This window comes from Convolutriloba macropyga, chromosome 11 (genome assembly GCF_964194025.1).
Source record: "Convolutriloba macropyga chromosome 11, txConMacr16.3, whole genome shotgun sequence".
NCBI classification, from domain to species: Eukaryota; Metazoa; Xenacoelomorpha; order Acoela; family Convolutidae; genus Convolutriloba; species Convolutriloba macropyga.
In genome coordinates this window covers 41,476,311-41,499,539 of record NC_134478.1, presented here as the reverse complement: position 1 = coordinate 41,499,539, position 23,229 = coordinate 41,476,311, and the positions used below count along the sequence as shown (strand labels likewise).

The 23,229-nt window shown below is 36.0% G+C and overlaps 2 protein-coding genes across 10 annotated transcripts in view; both read left to right on the top strand.

The window, feature by feature from the left end:
• LOC142349449 (tight junction protein 1-like) overlaps positions 1–23,229 on the top strand; it is a 158,630-nt gene that overhangs the window by 59,745 nt on the left and 75,656 nt on the right. For all 9 annotated transcript variants that reach the window (XM_075401022.1, XM_075401019.1, XM_075401017.1 and 6 more), the window contains 4 exons: positions 13,126–13,276; positions 19,750–19,852; positions 20,506–20,734; positions 21,179–21,327. In XM_075401022.1, the coding sequence (XP_075257137.1) occupies positions 13,126–13,276; positions 19,750–19,852; positions 20,506–20,734; positions 21,179–21,327 (632 nt within the window). The remainder of the gene's footprint in view (positions 1–13,125; positions 13,277–19,749; positions 19,853–20,505; positions 20,735–21,178; positions 21,328–23,229) is intronic.
• Positions 6,858–9,877, top strand: LOC142349451 (uncharacterized). The gene has a single exon (XM_075401023.1). The coding sequence runs from the start codon at positions 8,630–8,632 to the stop codon at positions 9,677–9,679; it is 1,050 nt and encodes a 349-aa protein (XP_075257138.1). The 5' UTR covers positions 6,858–8,629; the 3' UTR covers positions 9,680–9,877.

Here is a 23,229-nt window from a genome sequence, read left to right as displayed (position 1 = left end):
TTTCCTTAAAGACACGGCATTCCCACAACCGGTGGCTGCCTTTGCATACAATGCAACTAGAGAATGATGTTGACGGAGACCTCTGTTGCGGCTTAAGGTTACTCTTCTGTTGCGTATTTGCAGCAAATGCCTTTGAAGCAACTTTTGATCTGGTTACTGAGTTGTTGGTATCCTCAGTCCTTGCTTTAGGTGCGGTAGTCTTCATTAAATCGTGCGCTTCGGCCTTCTCTTTTAACCAATCGTTGAAATCAAGAAGAGTAGGTTTCACCCAATGCTTTTTGACCGTGAAGAGTGACCATGACTCCTTCATATTGGGTGGTAGCTTCTGTACGGCGGTGTTGAGAAGCGCAGCACTCCTTAAATCCGAATCGTATGACAGCGATTTAAATACCCCGACAAGACTTGAAATGCACCCCGAGTAATTAATGATGTTATCGCTATTGTGCATCTTCAATGGTGGAAAGCTGTTGAGTTTGTCTAAATGTGCACTTACGACCGCCTGTGGTTGGCCAAATTTACGTTCCAAGGTCCTCAGTGCGTCTTTGTACATTGCGCCGCAGTAGGCAAACTCAGCTATAGCTGTTTTAGCTTTACCTGTTACGAGGGTCTTAAGGTATGTCAATTTTACATCATCAGTTAGGGACTGAGAGTCAATTGCGCTTTTGAATTGACCATACCATTCGTGCCACTGTAGAGGATCCCCATTGTATTGGGACAACTTCCATTCGGGTAGTGGGTCATTCCTCTTGCTAGTTAAGGCATCAGTGAATGCCTTAATCAAGCTTGCATTTTCAGATGCTGGCGCTGGAGGCGTGGGATGCGCTGGGCCACTCCAGCACAAAGGTATCGGAGCAGTATGCCCGTATGTTGGATGTATAACCGGCGTGACGAAAGGTGGCGCGATGTTAGTAGTTGTACTAAAGGGGTTGACAGGGACGCTACAAGTTGCTGCGTAGTTGCTATTTGGATTATGTTGTGTACTCATTTGCAAGATGGGATGGCTGATGGTGGGGTTAGCTGTGCTTGGGGGTAGGTTCTGTTGAACGTTGTTGAAGACGGTTGCATTATTTTCTGGTTTGTTTACGTTTGGGGGAGCATTCTGAGGAAAACGCCACAAATTTAAATCGGGGTTACGGTTAAGGGGACGTTTGGGTGCGGTAGGATACGGTACCAGGCGGGCTTGAGATGGATGGACAATGTTTTGTTGTGGAATGTTGGGGACGGGTAAGTATGCTGTTGCGCTCGCTGGAGTGGGCGACGGAACCATGGGAGGCTGAGGGTTATATAATTGTTGAGGCGGGAATACGGGAGGCGGGTTCACGAGTGGGTTAAGAGGTGGAGGGACCTTATGCGGGGAATGGGCAATAGGGACTTGTGTTTGGTGTGGAATGTTACTTTGAGTTAGATTCTGTTGTTGTTGAACATGAGGCATTGACATATGTAATTGGCAAGGCACACTGGAGCTTTTCGGACCCAAGAACTGATTTACTTGTGGGTTTGTTGAAAATTCAGGTACAAAAATGGAGTTCGTTGGTGCCATAACGGGTGTCGGTGGCCGGGGAGGTTGCATAGGTGGTTGAGGTGGTGGGAGTGCAACATTTTGTACGTCGACTGGTACTTGGTTCACTTCACCACTGCCTGAGGGACTATGTGCCCTTTGATCAATGAGTGATTGCTGCAGTTGAGCCTGGAGATATTCCCGATACAAAGCTTCCTGCTGGGCAACAGAAATTGCAACTCCTGGCCGTGTGTACTGAGAAAGCATTTCAAGATGATGTAAGTTATCGGCAACATTACTTGGGTTTTCTGGAGGATTACTAGGGGAGGTATCTTTAACGGGAGGGTCGGCGGTTGCTGAACCAGGACGAGAAAAGTTTAACTCACTTGAATTACCTGCGGGAAACGAATTTACCCAATCCTGAACAAGTCCCTGACTTCTATCTGATCCCCTATCTTTAAACAAATTCAGTTCACTTGAGTGGTGACTAAACAATGAATGATTATCCATTAAATCAGCCTCATCTAATTTAGCTGCTGCAACACGCTGGCGGTGGTCTTCCTCCAATTCTTGAAGTGCCATCTGTTCCATTTGTATTTCAAGCTCCTTTTTTCTCATGGCAATTTCGTGTTTTTGTTTAGCGAGGCGCATGGCAGCTTGTTCTTGTTTCTCGGCCTCTTCGCGTTTTAGTTTTGCCATGAGAAATTCATGTTTACGCTGGCTAGACATTGATGATGTTGTTCGGCGTGAACTTCTCTTAGATTGGCCTTGAGGATTAACGCCCTCACATACGGTGGCTCGGTCAGCAACTGAGTCAATATAGCTTCTAGCCGCAAGCAAGAATTTATCATTGTTCTTGGTTTTATCATCCAACCATTGCTCAAGGACAGGGTAAATTGAATCTGGGTTCTCCGCTTTACTGGCCAAGTCAAATAGTTCTTCATTCTTCTCCACCAGTTTACTGAAGAGATCCTTCAACCTAGTAACCAAGCGTTCAACTTTAACCCTCCTGTCTTGACGATCTATGGCATCTGTGATATCCTTATGGATGTTACATAGCTCAGATTCTAGATTAGATCTTGCATTAAAGAGCTTTTTCAATTTCTCCTGCTGTTCGGCCATGATATTGAAATGGCTAGTTTATCAATGTAGAGTAACTTTCAACCAAACACGTGGAATGCGGGTTATACCGAACCCAAATGACGACGACTTGATAATCAAGACGTCGAAGAGCAGAAAAGAAGTTACCGAGTAATGAATTACTCGGCGAAAGTAAGTAAGAAGACGAATCACGACGAAACGGGAAACGAAGCGGACGGGGCGGGAAGGACGGGCGAACGGCGCGCAACGCAACAGTGAACGGAACGGAACTGGCGAAAACGCGGGTGGTAAACGGGCGACGCAACGGACGGGACGGAAACGCTGAACGAGCCTCGCACGAAGAAACGTGAGACGAGACGGACACAACGGAGGCGTTGAGCGAGTAGCGCGCAACGAAACGGAAAGGCGGGTCGGAACGGGCGGGAGACGATTACACAGCGAGCGGGGAGGTCGGGAACCACTATGCTAGCAGACCACAGCAACAAACTCAACCAAACAAACTAGCCGTAACTCCAGAACAAACTTAAGTCACACCCTAGGATGGAGGAGAGATGCTACTGCACGAGGCAAACTAGCACAAGTCATTATGGGGCTTAATATATACAAATAACGAACTAATTTACGGCAAAGCAGTAGTATACTAAATGGATGAAAAGAGCAAGAAATTTACTAGCCGTAACTCCAGAATAAACTTAAGTCACACCCTAGCAATATTCAAACCTAAACAACCAGTCAGCATACCGACAATATTAAACAAACTACAGCAAAAATTAAGTAATATGCAGCGCTTTTGTAGTCTATGAAAGCTGGAAAAGTTAAAAAACAATCTAGCCGTAACTCCAGAATAAACTTAAGTCACACCCTAGAAGGCAAAATTCTAAACCAACTAACAATCATACAGTTACACGCAAACATACAGCAGCAAAAATCAATATACTACAACAGAGGTGCTAGTAAATTAGTAAGTTGGGAAAGTCCAGGAACCACCTAGCCGTAACTCTAGAACAAACTTAAGTCACACCCTAGAAAGCAACAAGACCAAAGCAACTAACCAGCATACTAGCATAATCAACATACTGCAACAAAAACACAACATACTTCATCATATATGAAAACATACTACATCAAAAACAGGAAAAAATAACGGAAGAAAACGAAAAGCGAAGTTTTGGGAGAGCGGCGTTATCGAAAGAAAAACGGAAAACGGAGAATTGTAAAGTAAAGAACGAAAAGAACGCGGACGAAAAACGGTATATAAACGAGCGACGAGAAAAATTATGGGAATTCGATAATTTTTTTGTAGGCCGGAGGTTGTGAAAATTTTCACAACTTTTTCTGTGTAAAGAGTTTCACTCAATTAACGAGCCTTCTGGTTGAAAAATCAAAATTTCGACAAATTTGTCAAAATTTTATGCCTTTGTCCAATTTTTTTCAAGTTTTGGTCAATTTGTTTGCAAATTCTTGCTTACGGAACGATAATCCAGTAAACTGGACGGTTTTAAACTCAAAAATACGGTTTATCAATATTCGGTATTGATTTTCTAAAGTTTTTTTTAAATTGCCTCAAAATTGACCAAAAATTTTCAAAATTGAACAATTTAGCCTTATTCTCTCTCAATTTTCTCTATATCAGAGGTAATTTTTTGATATACGAACCTACTATATCAATTTTCTCGACTTTTTGGTAAATCTACCAAAAAATTTTCAAATCGATGTTTTTTCGTCACAAAAGTTTTGATATGTGGGGTTTGATGGTGACCGGTTCGCTAATTTTTTTTTCTAACCAAAATGTAGGGGAGGTTTCTTAGACCTGCCGTCTAAAACAGTTTCCTTTTTTTTTTAATTTACGGCTGAAACAAACTAAACTGTTCTGTTATTGGGTATTTATGGGAAACAGCAAAAGCAGAGTTTTCAAGTAGCAACAAAATTGTTATGAGATAACCGTTCAAAACCACTAACTTGAGACCACTAGAACTGCTTTGCCACATTTCTTCAGAAATTCTGCTTTCTTCAGAAGTCGCTCCTTCATCCTTTCGTTGGGCACGTCAAAGAATATGCAAGCTGCGCATGGGGCTACAATTTTCTCGAAGAGTTCTCGCTGGTCAACTTTCCTAAGGTATCCAACAATCAGATATCCTTTGCTAGTCTACTTCTTCAGCATTGGCGACTTCATCAGGTCTAGCACTGCTTCTGTCGTCACCAGCTGTCCTGCCTTCATGGCTGCGTCGAGTGCCTTGCTCTTTTCTGACCCAGAGGCGACCTCTGCTCTCAAAAGGTCACCAGAGGACAAATTGGCGAAACTGAACTCGGCTACAATCTTCTCACACTGCGTTCCTTTTCCACTTCCCGGACCACCCACTATGAAGAAGACAGGCTGACTAATTTCTGATGGAGCCGTCCTTTGTTACCAATAACTGCTGAGTTATCAAATCTGCCGCTGCTCAAATTTAGGTTCAACTGATTAATCGAGTCCCTTGTGGGGCGCCACTTGTAAAGGTGTAAAACCACTCTTTCGTTAAGGATTCAATTCATAAACGATATAAGCAAAACAACGTATAAGCATTGGCAGCAACGTATTATAGTCAGTCTGTAACTCATCGATCATAGCATCATTAACGTATTAAGATTACGACGATCATAGCAACAAGTGGTTTTTTAGACGGCAATTTTTGATGCTCATTTGGCCGGTATTTTGTCTAATAACGCATTAGTTCGATGCCAGTCACCATTTTGTACCAATGAATTCAAAAAGCCGAAAAATATTGAGCCGAATCATGTCTTATTTGATAGGTCTTATGATTAGATTTACTTGAAATTATGTTAATTGCACTTTTTCCGAGCTTTGTAGGTAAATTGGAACGATTTCTATGCGTATTTAAATACTCGATTCTGATTGGCCAAGAAAAATGACGCATTTTGGTATATTACTCGTTTTACTCAGTAACATCAACCGAATTAAAATTTAGGTGAAAATAAAATTGTGAAATGGAAAAAACGTTGATAGCTTATGTTGCAAGATTGCTTATGTTGTATCGTTGGTGCTAATTGTTTGTTTTATTTCGAAAGATTTAATTTCACAAAGCCGACAAAACACGGCAGCAGCATTTTGCAAAAGATCATCTAATAGTCTGCTTTGATTTTAACTGTGAAAATATTTGCAACTTTTGGCAGAAATACTTTAATTTATGCCTACGAATAGTTCACCATCGCGAACTTTCCAATTAAGACGTAAATATTAAAAAAAAGGAAAAAATTGAGTATTCAATCTGATTATTTTTGTATTCGTAAAAAGATTAATTTTTAACGCGTCTCAATGCATCACTGCTCGTAGTAAGCTAAAGTCTTTTGGTTCAGAAATCAACAAATTGGCCGATATTGATGACATTTTCGACTGGTAGAATATGCTACAATAGTCGGGCAGTTAGTTTAAGTTGTCATCTTTTAAAATTCTTCCATCTTACTAAAGTTTAAACGAGGTCATCGCGTCATTGAAAAACGGTTAGATTTTCATTAATTATGAACCGACTCCACTTCTTAGCGCGTCATCAATGCAAAAGTGCCCCTTTGTAACTAAAAGAGGCCATTATTTTGTTTACCTTTTGCTAATTCGACAAATTGGCATTTATTTATTTTCCGTATATTTGCAATTTTTGCCATTTTGTCTATTGAATTTTTATTATTCGGCAAAATAAAAATTTTTCAACTCAAATTGAAGGTTAAAAATTGAAGGTTAAAAAAAGGAAGGTTAAAATTTGAAGGTTAAAGTTGGTCAAATTTAAACAAGCTCTTAGCACACCTGAACAAATTTATTGTTTAGAGGAAACACATAAATACAGTCCTGACAATTTCGCCTTTTTATTTCCATCTCAATCTAATCTAATCACATCTTGTGTAAGACTGGCCACATAAATTTGAACTATTTTTACCCTAATTCCTCAAATTGCGATTTCTTTTTATTCAAATGTATACCCGCCTTCGTTCAGCTCCTAGCCCCAAGGGGAAATTGTTCAATTCTTCGGCTATTTCAGTGCTATTTTAGCGTATTCGAAGTTAATCCGCGTTCTTTCTTTCACCCTCAATTCGTGACAATTGTGCCAAAAAGACCTAACAATCCAAGATATCTTTCGTTTTAACCCGTGGGCTAAAACTTACCGTCTGTGTTAGGGGTTTAAACTAAATAAAACGAAGCGAGAACTGCAAAATTTGAAGAATTCGATATTTTAATCAGATATAATTTCTTGGCAGTTGAATGACAGTTTCCATTTAAGCGAACTCCAATTCAGCCGGCTTGAAATATTCTATACGTATAGTGAAATTTGCGAATTCGATGATATTTTGAATTCATTTTGGTTGAACGTAAATTTTACAAGCTGTTTCAAATTTGAAAGCTACTTTTATATTCCCAGCTAATCCAAACTAAATCTTTTGACGAGAACTTGAAAATTTAATCTTGAAAGTTGAACTTTAATCTGTCTAATTTATATTGCTTTCCTAGTTCCTGGTTTTCCCAAGTTAGCGTTCGAAATTTGCCCTTTTCTGTTTAATATTTGAAAATAGTATGTTTCTTAGAACTATGCAATAACGTGGTTCAGGTTATTTTGATTGGTATTTTATCTTGCTTTTGCATTGAATGTAAACGTTTTTAATCTAGGTTTGCTGTAATATTCGTTTTAATATTTCTCCCGATAGTTCTCGTGGGTTTATTCCGCGTCCCAATAAATTGATTAATCCCCTGTGTTATTATAATACCTTTAGTAATGCCACTGATTTGAGCATAGCTGAAAAGTGTCCGTTAAATTTTATCCCTAAAATACTGGTCCAATATTAAAAGTATTAAAATATATTGCTAGACTAATTTGGTTTATTGCAATTATCCACAAATTTCCCAGATTTGCAGTTTGGGAAAAGTTCGTTTGGTTTCAATTTTATGGCAATAACCTAAAACCGGATTTGTAAAGGTATAAAATATTCCCAAAATTTGCTTCACTCTCAATCTAGTTTTGCGGTTTGTTGCTTGTAAATCAAATCCTGTCTCATGATAGCTTTATAGTCTCGGAAAAGCAATAAAAGGTTATTTTAAGTTTTCCTGCTGAATCTTGTCAGGTTGTCTTTGTTTTCAGTTATTTGTTCACGGGAAATTGGCCACAGGTTACTATTTTTAACTTTCTCCAGTTAATGTGAACGATCTCTAAGAGTTAATTCGTTAATTTTACACACTTCAATTTTCAGCATTAAATTTTGGTAAAATTATTTTGCCAAAATTTGTTTTAATTATTATTGCCAGTAAAGGAAATATCGATGTTTGCAATATATTTCTAAACCCTACTGTGTATTTACAATTAGATAGTGATAATAACAAACGTAAATTGTTATTGTTTTGCTAATTTTTAACTTTCGTTGATAGCGCTAAGTCGATAATAGTTTTCTAAATGCCAATTAAGGATTTCTGTAGGCTGTACTTTCAAAAATTGAACGTCATATTTAACTTCTAAACTTCAAACTTAGTTGACGCAATCAAAATTTCATCTCTAATCAGAAAATTCAAAGTCCTCAAACACGTTAGTTACAACTCATAACTAGAACAAACTTGTATTAACCAGTCTAGTTATAACGCTGAATTTGTATCAAATTTATTATTCCACCAGGCGTCGTATTTCTTTTTGAGGCCTAATTACCAGCTTATAATTTTCACTCTTCTAACTGGTAGTTATTCTAACCAAATTGATTAGCAACGCAATTTTTGCAGGCAAATTCAACAGATTCAATGATTTATCGGCTCCAAATTGAATTCAATTTAATTGCTTAGTTCCTCAGCCTCTCATCAGACGAACAAATTTCAAAGGAATTATTTTTCAATTATTGAAAATTTTCCGTTCTGCAGTGAAAAAAGAGCCCCAATTATTACTTTTCAACTTATATCTGCACTGCAAAAGCTGTCTGCAGTTATAGTCATTGGAAACTTACTTTGACAATTTTTACGTTCCATTTATAGAATATTTCTGTCTGCAAAGTTGTCCAAAATAGAAGCAAATGTCTACAAATTCAGGCCGAAGCTCGCTCTCAGTTCTTGAGACATCTTTTCTATACACATCATCATCAAGCGAAGAGGACCTAAGATTGCCTCTGAAAACGAACTCAACCCAACATAAGCGGGAAAAATCAGACGACGAGAAATTTAAGCGACCGGCTTTCGTCGTCACTAAATCCTACGAATCAAACAGCTCGTCCAATCTCTCGTCATCAGCTAATACATCACTGAATGTTACGTCATCAAGTAATACGTCATCATCCGTGTCATCATGTGCAGATAGCTTTTCACGATTCCTGCGAACACCATTGAGTGGGAAAACACACCGAAGAGGGCGACATTCAACATGCACCAGTCAAATTGAATCCAATCGAAATGCTCAAGGCAGTTCTTTGTCTGTTGATGAACACAATATTGAAGACGACCCGTTCAATACTACATTCTGTTACACACCAGCAAACGAAACGCAACGATCCAATTCGTCTTCAACTCGGGAGGAACAAAACAGCTCAAGGTCGTCAGTCAGTCGGAAACTAAACCTCGGATCGCATATTAGCAAATCGAGACCCGCTTTAACTTTAAACAGTATCAAGGCCCACTTGACACCCAAAAGGCCGTCTCTTCAGCAGAAGAAATCTCGAAGACAATCCGCCGCCCCCACAGATAGTTCAGCTTCATCTATCAACGTATCGCAATCTGATTGGTGCAAATCTTTAGAATCAGTTCTCTCAGATCCCGAACGTAAAAACAGCTTTTTACAGTTCCTCAAGAAAGAATTTTCAGAAGAGAATCTTGAATTTTGGTCCGACGTCCAGGATTTGAAACAGGTCAACGGGAGGTCAAAGGTCAAGCAAAAGGTCAAGGATATTTATTTGACTTATATCATTGAAGAAGCACCTAAGATGCTCAACTTGACGATGCCTGTTAGACTGACGGTTGCCTCCAACGTGATCAAAAACCCGGCCGATAAGGACTGCTTTGCCCAAGCCGAAGAATCAATATTCAACTTAATGAACAACGATTCGTTCAGACGGTTTCAGAATTCAGTCTAGAATTCTTGTCAAGTAGAATTCGTGCAAAACTGAGTCAAATTTTTATTTAATAACAAATTTGTTGTCTAGTTTCGATTAGATATTACTCTTGCTTCGTTTTAGATTATGTTCATTTAGAATCGTATTTTTGTTATTAATTGTATTTTCGTTGTAGATTGTTTTGATAACCCTGATTTCGAATTAAAGTATTTAGAAGTTTGTTTTTATACATTAATAAGTAACTGAAAATGATCACCATGTTCAATTTGTGAAAATGTTCAAAAAATGCTCACCTGAAAATGTTCAATTTGTGATAGGGGTATGGAAAATGCTACAGACCCCCGATGTTTGACGTTAAGTTGCATAAACATTTGTCTTGTAAGTCATGAGTGGTTTAACAAGTAGTTTATTTCAGAAGCGATTCGCTGTTTTGTTGCAGATAACGGATTAAATTTCGCGGAATGATTGAATTTGTTTGTCTGATATATGTTTGAATGCTCTTTTGCACAAAGCAGGCGAAACACGGCCGCTGCATTTAGCAATAAATCAAATAATTTGCTTGGATTTATGCTGTAAAAATGCTGTTCGGCAGAAAAAAATTTAACGAACGCTAACGAATGGTTCATTATCGTAAAATTTTCCATAAAGACGTAAATATCCACAAGGAGATTATAAAAATAATTCAATCTTTTTGAGGGTTGAAAATTTCAGTTCATCACTGATACCAATCGAGCCGACATTTTCAAACAAATTTATACAACGAAAACGCACAAAATGCACTGTTATTAAAATAAAGTAGCGCGTAAACTTAATACAATAATGCGCGAAAATTTGCTATAACTTTGAAAGAAGTTCACTGAAATCTTCTGAATTTTGAAAAATTCGCGTTGACTAAGCCTCAAACCTCGTTCTGTGGTGTCGCTGCGTTCAAGTAATACGCTGCTCCGTTGATTCGTTCAAAGTGTCCATTTAATTTGGTTTTAATAAAAAATGAAAGTTATGTGGGAAATGCCCTAAATCATGTACGAAAGGCATTAAAAATTTCCGTTCATTTATTGCATTAGATTAGCGCACTTCTTACAAAACGTTAGTTTTCAATGTACGATCAAATTAAATGGTCAGTGATCAGGAATAAGAGCCAAAGAGTGCCGAATTGCAGTGAAATTATTTTAAAAATGCGAGTTTAACAGATTTTCTTGCAAAGGATCAGCGGATATTAGTGTTTCCTTACGTAAGGATTTGAAACTATGTTTTCGAAAAAATTTAGCAAAATTCTACCAAAATAATGCACTGAAGCGGCACTGCCATCTCGACCCGGTTTCAGGGGTTAGTTACTCATCCCGTTTTAATCAATGAGATGTTAAAATGATTCGGGTGACACGTCTACAAATTTTTGTTGGGTTCGTAAAAAACCAACGGAAAAAATAAACTTCACTTTAGATGGGAAATAAACCCAATTGAAAAATACCACACGGAAAGAAACCCTTTATTGAATGTTTAAGAAATGCGCGAGTTAGAGTATACACTCTAGTAAATAAGTTGTGATCATAACATGGAGCTTGAAATGATAGCTCAATATAAGAGCATAGTAAGACTCTAGCAATGTAAACCAGTTGGCTCAGTGGAGAGCACAGGAATGCAATCAATTGAGAAGTTGTGGGGTCGCAACCCACAAAGGTCCCAAATTTTACTCTCACTATAATGGTGTTGACATAGAATCAACAAAAAGAGCAAAGAGTTGCTCTAATAGCGCATTTAGCACATTTGGTCATGCCTCGCCGGCAATGAGCATGTCTTAGCGGTCCATGGGAATTGATATGAAACTATCACAACCAAACAAATTATCACGACCGAAATTTAATTTTAAAATGAGGGTTTCCTTCCGTGGGAGTTTATTTCCGTGTGGTTTTATTATTCTTGGGGGTTTATTTCCATTCTAAAGTTAAGTGTTTTTTTTTTCATGGGAGGGACGTGTGAGAGGTTTATTTTCTAGACCCCATTTCGCGGCTCAAAGGTATTGCTTATATAATTTATATAACTATTATTAGTGAAATAATGATAAATTTCACTAAATTAGGTTGAAGCCGAGTTCTTTTCATCTTTCTGCAATAGCTTTAAATTTAAAAGAAAGTGCTACGTTATTCACAACAATTTAAGTTAACTCCCGTTTTTTAAGATCATATAGTTTTACCCCTACATCATTTCACTCCGCAAATTTTTGACCCCAAAACCATTTCCCAAAATCCGAGGAAGCAATAATTTTGACCTGATTATCCGTGAACTATTTTACCCAAACAGTACGTATCCCTTGTTTTGAATGTTAATTGCACCAATATACAAAGAAATGAAATTGGGGAAAAATGATAGTGGGGTTAAAATTCAGAGGCTTTGTCTTGGGGTACAAACTGGTACATTTAACACCGGAGATAAACAGTGGTAATTAGTTGTTCCTTCTTAATGAGTTTTTTCCTGATATTCAACCTTCTCAAGTTACATCGACATCGATGGGCACTAAAATGATTTTAATGAGTATAGAGGTAGTATTAGTAATATTTTACATAAGCGCAATTATACAATCGCATTCAGTTTGGGGCTGCAACTGTGCAATCTGATTCATTTTCCAATTTTTGTATCAGGATCCAAAATATCAAGGTTAAAATAAACACAAACACACGGCCACAAAATACAAGAGGGGATATTTTTTTAACCACAGCAATTTATATATATATATATATATATATATATATATATATATATATTAATAAATAAAATCTGTAAACTCTGTTAAGTATTTGAAGAGATTTCATGATCAAACTATTAGAGTGCAATTTAACTGTTAATTAAATGACCTTCGAGCTTTCTGAATGAATGCTGAATTTCACTTTTTGAGAAGAAACGATATGAAACATTTTGAATCGTACAATATTTACTTGTCACCAATTGTTTTGTCAAGTATTCGTTTTGCCGTCTTCAAGTTTGAACTGAAATATTGAAATATTAACCGAAAAACTGAAGAAACCCATTTGTTTTGTCTAAATGAAGACGACATAAAAAGAATCCTCATAAATGGAAAGAGCTGCAATGGGAAATTGTTTCCATTCCAATGGTTCTTTTGATATCATACGGTATAAACTGGGTCGCTGTTTTATTTCAAAACTTTTTCTACTTAAAACTTCTACTAAAACCAATGCGGACTTCAAACATTCCCAGGTTGAGGTCCCAGACGGAAAGTCGGTATGTCCAGACCGTCCCAGACGGAAAGTGTCTATGTCCAGACTTTCGCATGCTCAAAATTTTTCGCGCGTTCAACGTGCGTTCAAAAATCCCCATGTCCAGACTTTCGTGCGTTCAAAATTGCGTCCAATTGGCCAATAACTTGAATGATCTCTCCCGAAATTCCGGGGTTGTAGGAATGATCACAACTCCCAATGAGGCAGTCAAATATTTTTGTTCTCTGTGGTGTTCAGTGGTGAGACGAGGGTGGTGCAGTTTGACGGTGCTAGACCGTTGGGACTGAAACTGGCAGGGGGTAATGCGACAGGTGTGTTTGTGATGGCAGTGCAAGATGGCAGTCAGAGCAAGAGACAGGGTCTGAGTGGGGGAGACGAGATTGTTGAGGTACTATTTTCACATTTGTCAACCCTAAACTACCCCCCCCCCCACACACACACACACACGCACGCACGCACACGCGTACGCACGCACGCAAACAAACACACACACATATATACACACACAAACACGCACACACCCACACAAACACGCACACACACATACACTTACACACACATATATATATATATATATATATATATATATATATATATATATACACACACACACACACAAACACGCACACACACACGAACACAAACACACACTCACAGACACACACACACACACACACACACACACACACACACAAACACACACACACGCATACACGCATACACCTATTAGACGGTGTCAGGACAATTTACCCAATGCCATTATACCCAAAGCACTTTGATATTTTCGTTCAATAATCCGACAGCAAACTAGCAGTTGCTATTACCCGTATGTTTTAACATACTTAATGGCCATGGCCATGCCTCAGTGGCCCGTGGGACTTGGTATGAAACTATCACAACCGAACATGTGATTAAATTATGCGCTTGTTAAATCATAAGAGTAAAAGCTATTTTCTGCTAATTAGTGCTCGGATTATGGAACGAAAATATCAATAAGAATTGGGTATAATGGCATTGGGTGTTTTGGCATTGGGTATAATGGCATTGGGTATTTTGGCAGCATTACGATGCAGAGGTATACCCAAATAGTCACGGGCAGATATGTCCGATGCGTGTATCTCGTGTTCGTTTTTACTATGTTAATACATTGAAAGTGGAACAATATTGCGGAAAATAGCTACTTTAGTAGAAACTGGCAAAATGGAAGGGAATATCGTCTCCCGTGTTCGCAAAAGTGTCCTAATTTTAAACGCGAAATACAAGTACAAACTTAATAACCTATTTTTCGCGCGAGTTGTATCACGCATCCGCTCCATTTGTGTATCGATTTTTCGCACGCATTGTATTTCGATTTCGCATATAATCCGCAATTAAGCCTAACTTAATTACTACTTATTTAATGAAGCCTAACTTTTTAATATTAGTAGTACTTTATTACTACTTTATTACTACTTATAGTACTTTATTACTACTTATTACTAATTATTAGTACTATTTATTACTACTTATTAAAATCGGCCAGTCCCACCTTGATATACAAAGCCTTTGATTTGCGGAGGATTTTTTGGAAAAAAATCAGTTTTTGTGGTTGCTTGTATTTAAAGCACTTTAAAGCTTTGAAAGCCTTAATTAAATCTTTATTAAAGTGCTTATTGCATGCTCAAAATGCGCGCGAATAATAGATACCTAAATTGAGCGGAAACGTGCTACAAGATTTGTTACCTACTTTTCGCACCGAATGTTCTTTTATTTCGCAAAATTGGTGGAACTGTTTTGCGAAATCTAAGATGCAAAGGATGTCTCCTAATTTCGTTCATTGTATGTATCTAATGTTCGAGCCAATTTTACTAAGGCGGAAATATTGGGGTATACCTCTGCATCGTAATGAGTGGGTATAATGGCATTGGGTATTTTGGCAGTGGGTATAATGGCATTGGGAAATTGTTATGTAACCCTATTAGCCACAATATAGACACACAATATAGACACACAATATAGACACACCTATAGACACAAATTAGAACATGACTTTATATATATATATATATATATATATATATATATATATATATATATATATATATATATATATATATATATATATATATATATATATATATATAGTCCCACATCTCATTGGGCTATACAATCATTTATCACTGCAAATGACAATAAACTGTATCACTCATGGTTACAAAAAAATGGAAAATTTAGTTCAAGGGGAAATTGAAGAAAATTAAAATAAGATTACTGCTATTTAGTGAAGAAACGTGAATCGCTGGGTCGTCGTTTCTGACAAACGCTGTCTGCTCAATCGCCACAAGTTTTTGTTTACAATGAGTCTTCATTTAAGTTCTCCATCCCATTTTATGTTGATCAACTTATGCTGATCATGTTTTCCCGGTCTCTGATTGATTACATTCAAGTACAAAAAAGTTGATTACATTCAAGTACACGAAATGAAAGTATTTCAGGAACTGCCTCTGCGTCCTATGAAAAAAGAGCATTGGCAGTTCTTGAGTCTTCTTGAAAAAAGAGCATTTCATTTCCCTTCAGCAAGGCAGAATAATTGACACAATTCAACCAGACGACAATTTTTATAGACGAATTTCAGAAAATGTTAAAGATCTTATATGATAATAATTCAGCAAATTGAATTATTATCTTATAAGATCTGATAAGTATGTTATCAGTTCTTACTCTCAAATTGTGGCCAAAAACTAGAACTTAAAATGATAGCTCAGTTTACGAGAGCTGAGGATATTGGCTCAATAGAAAACACCAGATTGCTATCAGTTAGAAGATTGTGGGGTCAGAGTCTAAAAATATCAAAAGATCCCAATTGTTAGTGGCTACATACTGATGCTAACATTGAATCAACAAGGCCAGCTAGAAGTTGCTCTGGACAAAAAATTAAACCGCAACAATTTAGCTGTTTCTTAGTTGATGACACCCCAATGATTCTGGAATTTTTATCCTGTAAGATCTGATAAGATGCGGATCAAAAATCTTTATCGTGTAATATCTTATCTGGTCTTACACGATAAAAATTCTGCCCTACGTGGAGTTTAATCGTGTAAGAACTGATAACATACTTATCAGATCTTATAAGATAATAATTCAATTTGCTGAATTATTATCATATAAGATCTGATAAGTATCTTATCAGATTTTATACGATAATAATTCAATTTGCTGAATTATTATCTTATAAGATCTGATAAGTATATCATCAGATCTTACACAATAAATGATCACGTAGGGCTGAATTTTTTATCGTGTATGATCTGATAAGACACGTTTTAATGATTTCAATATAACCGTATAACGTAGTCAAATTCTTATGAAAGTAAAAAATAATCGGTCAACTAACCAATTTCGAAACAAAAAATGTTTGTTAATTCTATTTTGACGAAAGTATAATTCTGAATATTAACTAGGTACTATGATTAAACTTATTAGTCCAAGATAATTTTGGTCTTTGATGAAAATACTGCCTCAGAAAAAGCCCCTAACACTCGAATAGTTTTTTTCACAATATCCAATAAGTCTCAAAAGACATTATCAGACAATTTTCATTTTGTTGCTCTGACATTTAAGTGTTGCAAGTTGTAGCTTTTTGGCTACTGCTTGAAGGGAACCCTGAATTGTCGTCAATATGAAGAAAATGTCATACTTGAAAATTTTTTGTCGTATAAGATCTGATAAAAAATCTTATCAAAAAGATGAGTCATAGCCTTCCGAATGTTTATGTTTCAAGATCTTATAAGATTCTTATAAGATCTTACACGATAAACATTTTGTTTCAGGCAGAATTTTTATCGTGTAAGATCTGACGAAAGTGAACGTTTATTGTCTAAGATCTTATCAGACCTGATAAAATTTTTTAATCGTGTAAGACCTGATAAATAGTCTTACAAAGTCTTAGTCAGGCGACGCATAATCTTATAAGTACTTATAAGTCAATTTTGTAAGAGTTTTGTAAGATCTTACACGATAAAAATTCTCAAATGTCTTGGGCATTCATATCAAATTTTGCATTTTCTCAAAACTATTATTGCCGAAAGAAATTAATAAAGAAATTTATTTTTCAGAAATATGACAATATTGAGCGTGACTTTATCAAGATTATAGCTTTTTCAAATACTTGTTTTCCACGATTCAAATATTTTCAACTATTATCCAAACTTTTCCTTGAGGGTAGGATATAATAAAAATTGTTCCTAAGTTAATTGGAATTTTGAGACTTGCATAACTTTTCCTCTATTAAGTATTTAAAGTTCAATTTACTCAATCGAAATTGAGTCATTCCTCCATTTCTTTTTTGTGCTCTAAAAATTTGGTATAATTTTAAATTTTAGATAGGTTAATCTCAGAACTAGATCTATTTCTTTTAAATGAGTCGTCAATTTGTTCGTTGTCTTAAGTTTGTTTTTATGGAAATTTACTGACTGAAGTACTACCGAACTGCTATCAGTATAAAAAGAATTGAAACCTATACAATTGAAACAGGATTTGCAACTAAGTCTCATCCAAAATTTATAAAAAGTTAAGATTTTATTAGTCAAAACAGTTAGAATTAATTCAGGTTTTAAGCAGGTTTAATTTCTTAAAATTAAATACCTTAATATAATACCCTATAATTAAATACTATCTATCTACTGACAAGATCTTGATATCTCGATTCCATCCAACTGGATTTTTTTTCCAATAAAAAACATAGGGAATTATTTAAGCTTACCTTTGTAATACTCAACATTATTTTGCGTTTACTTTAAATTTTTACCTCATGTTTTTCGTATAATCCACAAAAATAATTGCAAGATCTTAAATTGGCTGTCACTCTAATTGTACTTTGCAGAGGTACCCAAAGAAAGTTCAATTGATAACCTCTTTCCTAAAATATATTGTTTTTATTCCTTATATTTTTACGTTTTCCAATCCACATTAATGGGGCGGGAAATTATGCTAGTCAAATTTGTCCAGTCGATATACTGGGCCTTGATAGTTATGAGTGGTGTCGTTGAGAAACCCGTGAAAGGTAAAAAAAAATCTTACCTAATGATTTCTGCAAGAGATGTCAAAGTTTTATTTTTGTGAAATTTTGCCCACTTTCATAAGCGCAATTTTCTTCGATCAAATTTTATTAGAGCGTTTATTTTTCCTGAAACGTTTTATGATTTAAGCTTTTTTAGGATTCTTTAAAAAAATATTGATGAAAATCAATTATTAGCATGATTCAAATGAAGTTGTTATGAAACTCAGCATTAAAAGTGGTATGTACAATCTTAGAGTCAGGAGCCTTTATTGAACGCATTTTGAGAAAAGCAATCTACGGCTTCCACAAGATAATCACAACATTTAAATTATCTGAATAGTTGTTTACAGACTAAAAAAGCTTTTTACCTAATGATGCTGAAACTGTTTTTTCATTAAGATCCTGGAGAGTGATTCAAAATTTTATTTTGAAGAAATTTCTGGTAAATATGCTTTTTCAAATGATAGAACAGTTTAATATCGTTTATGCTATTTGTTTGCAATTTTTCATAACTGGCTATTTGGCTACTTGGCAAACATCATCAAGCTAGACAAAAGGTTGAAGAACATGTATTATTGAACAAGAACATTTATTTTACAAGGATATCTATTAATCAATACTACAGAAAAGAAAACCAATTTTTCGGAATGCATCTTTTTTAACTATTTTTTTGGTGTTGGCAAAGTGTCAGTGGTTTATTTTTGTTTTCATTTCTTAAAAAAACTTCACCTTCAGATGTAAGATGAGAGAGAAAAGAACCCTTTGATTATTGTTTATTGATACTTTGATTTCAATTGATTTTATTGTAAAATCATTCATCATCGCAGGTAAAGCCTGCACTACAGAAAAATTTTAGAATGCGATAGTTTTCGAGAAATTTATTTCTGAATTGCAATAAATGGAGGTTCTTTCAAAACAATCATCGAAATTGATTACCATAATTATTTTTACTAAATTTTCAAATGAGAGCACAACCTTTCCGTTGAAGTCTTTGTGCTTGATATCAATAATTTCGGCACGTTTTTTTTTTCTAATTTTCCTGTGGGCTATTTTATTGTTATTTTGTGGGAAATGCTACTGGAGTTAATTTATTTCAAAGGTCCGGGTTTTTAGCTTAGTCTAAGCGTTTTTATATAAATCAGTATATACGATGCCATTATAAACATTCCGTTTTCAATATTTTTTATCACAATTCCAACAAATTCGATCGTATTGGACTCTGTTTTTTTAATACTCTAAGAAGAGTATTGGAGACGCGTACCTTCTTAAATCAATTTTATTGGAGTAATTTTTAAACATGAAATGAAGCGCCTAAAAAAAATTGGAGTGGTTTATGTTCGGGGTAAAATTTTTTACTGAATTAAAACTGAAGTTTATGGATTGGAAGAACTTTCTGTATATTTACAAACTCGCTTGCTGTTAATATGTTCAATTATATTCTAAAAGCATTTTTTTCAGTTACTCTATAATTCTTGGCAGCTTTCATTGAAAAGTTTGCTAAAAGTTTGAAAAATTGTTTAATAATTTCCGGTATTTAAGCCAGTAGAGGGGATTACGAATCTAAGAGACAACTTGTCGGCCAATTCCACAGCGGCATAATTTAACATTTTGAATCGGGTGACAAAAGAACTAAATCGTTCCTTTGTCTTCATATTCTATAGTGTACGACCCTTTTTACATGCTTTAAGATACGTTTTGTGAAAATGAAGATGAGAAACGGACCAAATGGTTCGAAATGAGTGGTAGCAAATTTATGACTCGACATGCCACGGTCGCAACTATTCATGGTTAATAGTGTTATCATAGTTTTTAATATTGTATAGGTGGGGGAGGAGAAGACGAGTGGGATGACGAGAGAACAGGTGCTGAAGGCCCTCCAGGCATCCAAGACACACTTCGACATTCTCATCAGACGCAACCAGGAAGGTCTGTATATCACATCACCATTTCATTGAATCAACTTCCAAGAAGCGATTTACGTTTCGATAACAACAGTTGCTTAACTTATCGATGTTATAAATTGTTAACGCCTGATAAATACCACTAAAACATACAACAGTGGTGAACCAGTGTTTCGTGGTAAGATAATTGCCGCGCATATTGGTTCCATTCTTGATTTTTAAACAGTGGCAATAAAAGAATAGGCATATTGTAATAACAAGGACATAAAAATGCAACTGCGGTATTCGCAACGAGAGTTGATTTGTGAATATAATAGCTCCAATGGGAGAGATAAACTTTTTCTTGCAAGATTTTGTAAGATAAACTTTTTTTGCAAGAATCTTGTAAGATTTTACAAGATTTACTTTTGGCCTCGACTAGGGCACCGAGAAGTTACCAAGCTCAGAGGCAAAGATGAGTTGTTGAATATCTTTGAGATGGCGATAACCGTGTGATAATGTTTTTAATTAACCCTCCTTGCGATCACAATAATTGCACAACTTATACCAGTCAGCAATCTTATTCCACCATTCTCCATATAGCACCATATAGCAATCAAAGAGAGGCGGAAAAGATAGGTGACATTGAGCTTGTCATCGATGACATTTCACTGAGATTAATCAATTCCCAATTTGTAGGTTTCCGTCAATTTAACTCTCGCAACACCTCTGGTGACTCATTCTACGTCAGGGCACACTTACAATACAACGCGAACAAAGAGGGTGCTCTCACATTCAACATGGGAGACATTCTGCACGTGACTGACACTCTTCCTGGTGGGAAAGACAGGGAGGGCTGCTACCTGGCCAGTAGGGTCAATGATGCCAGGAAGGATATGGAGGCTGGACTCATTCCAAATCATGCCAGGTATATAGAGATAAGAATTAAGGAATCACGTCCTTTTCTTCCTTCCCCTTCCGGGCGAATTAAAGTATAACGACAACCAAACCTGTTACTTACATCTGTTAAAGAATGAAAAATCTAAAATATCCAAGAAAATACAGTACAGGTAAAAGACAAACTTTAACCCATTTTAACCCGCAGTTCAGTACTAGGCATAAAGCGTCCCCATAAATTATTACCGTAAATCAATGGGTGGCTATAATTTCGTGCGGAGGAGGAGGGAGAGAATATAATGAAAGGAACCAAAAGGTGTGTATACAGGTTCTTTCTCATTATAGACTGAATGATTCTGAAGAAAAATATTGCCGATGTAATTGTATAAAATTGTTTTTTTTTCCTGGGAGTGGGGAAGGAGTGATTTTATTGTGTATTGCGCAAAAAACATCAGTATTAATTTTTTGTTAACAGAGCGGCAGAGATGCGAGTGAAGCAGGAAGAGAGTGGGCTAAGGGGGAGGAGTCACAGCAGAGGCAGTTCTCTCGCCAGCAGGAGTTCAAAGAGATTCAGGTCTCTCAGCCGGGGCAGAGCAGAGAGTGAAATCAGCACCAGACTCAAAAGTTAGAAGATTCATATTTCCTAGTTCTGCAAACTATTATCCGAAGTTATGCATGTAATCAATTCAGGGTACCCAATACGTGATACAGCAACAAAAGTTGTTACTGCTCTAAATATATATTGTGGTTAAGTGAATTTTTATTTTTTTTATTACGTGAATTTTTGTCAATCAATATGATTTGCGGAGAGATACAAAAACAGTACCTTTGAATTAGCATTGGAAAGACGAATCGATGTTTGAAGATACTTTGTTTTATTTTCTTTACATAAAAACAAGGCCTGGACTTTTTGTTTTTTTTTATTTATTCGCATTTTGCAAACTAACTCTTGTTCGTTAAAAACCGTTCATGCAATAAGAATATGAACTTCAAAATGATATGGAATCAAAACTTGGAAAAATGCGGATTTAGTAGCTGCTCGATGTCAGTATAAAACAGTAACAGAAATTTAGCAAAAAGTTTTGTAAGAAATAACAATTATCCTAATTCTGTCACCCGGAACATGATTTCACCAAACAAGAGGCATAATGTTTATGAAAGTGTACATATAAAGCCGCAAATGCGTTCCAGTTTTCAACTAATGTGAAAAAAATATGGACAATGTTTGTGTTGAGTGTTCACTTCGTTTAGCTTAATGAGCTCTATTGATATTAAGAAGTAAAGTGTGGGGAAACAGTTTCCCAAACCACCATGTCTATTTGAAATTAAGGCTCCTGAAATAATTCAAAATGTGTTTTTGTTTTTTTAAACCTATGTATTATCCTCACGATTATTGAGCTTCATGCAAAAACATTTATTGCAACCTCAAAACGATTGTTGATTTAGGAAGAAGAAATTTTGCAGCTTAGTGGACGCATATTATTTGCGCCCGCAGACGCACGTGCCATATTTTTACATAATGATTTACTATGTAATGGCACGCGCTCTGTAACTGGGGGGGGGGGCATAACGTACTGGGGGGGGGGGGGCGCAAACGGAAAAGATCCGAAATTTCTGTAAGACTCTTAGTAAGAGCTCTCAATAAGCTTAGCTAACATATGTCTGATTCACTTGTATTATTTTGAGTTGACGTTATCTTTGTAAGCCATATTATAATTTTGTTCAAAACAGAACTCGAGGATACGCGTTGGCAAAAAACGTCCTATTTTTTGAAATTTTAGTTTCTATTTGACGGTTTAAACGTATGAGAGAAGACTTCATACTGCTGTTCCATATGTTAGTTACGTTTAGTAAGGCTTAAAAAGCTATCCTGCTGCCGATACACGAAAAACTTGTGCGATTCAAATATATTTCCATAGGATGGAATCAGAATCATAGGTTGAACTAATTTCATCGGCAATATTTCGACATGAACTTGATAAAATTTTACCTTAAAACATCAATATGACCTTATGATATCTGATATGTCAGAAACTTGGCCAATTTTTCTGCCTTTTAATTTTGTGGCATCACATTTTGACAATCCAAAGAGTTTGGATTTTGTTGGTGATCAGTTTGTTTTGTTTGATGTATTTAAACTTATTTTGACTGACATTTTCAAAACTTTATAAATAGGCAAAGCCGCCCAGTGCATAATTCCATTAGTCCATATGATGGCTTTAGTGGGATTGAAAAAGTTATAAATGTACTGAAGTTTATGCGAATTCTTGAAGTCAAGGGTGGAAAGGTCAGTATTGAAAGTTTTTGAAGCATAATTTGAGTATTTTTTTCTGTTTTTCAACGTTTTTTAGTTTTTTGACATTTGGGAGTTAAATTGAGGATTGCCACACTTTACAGAGGATTCTGAACACGGGATTCGTTTTCATGTCTCTCTCAATACATATGCATTGGTATATGCAATTTTTATATATAAAAATACATACATACATATATATATATATATATATATATATATATATATATATA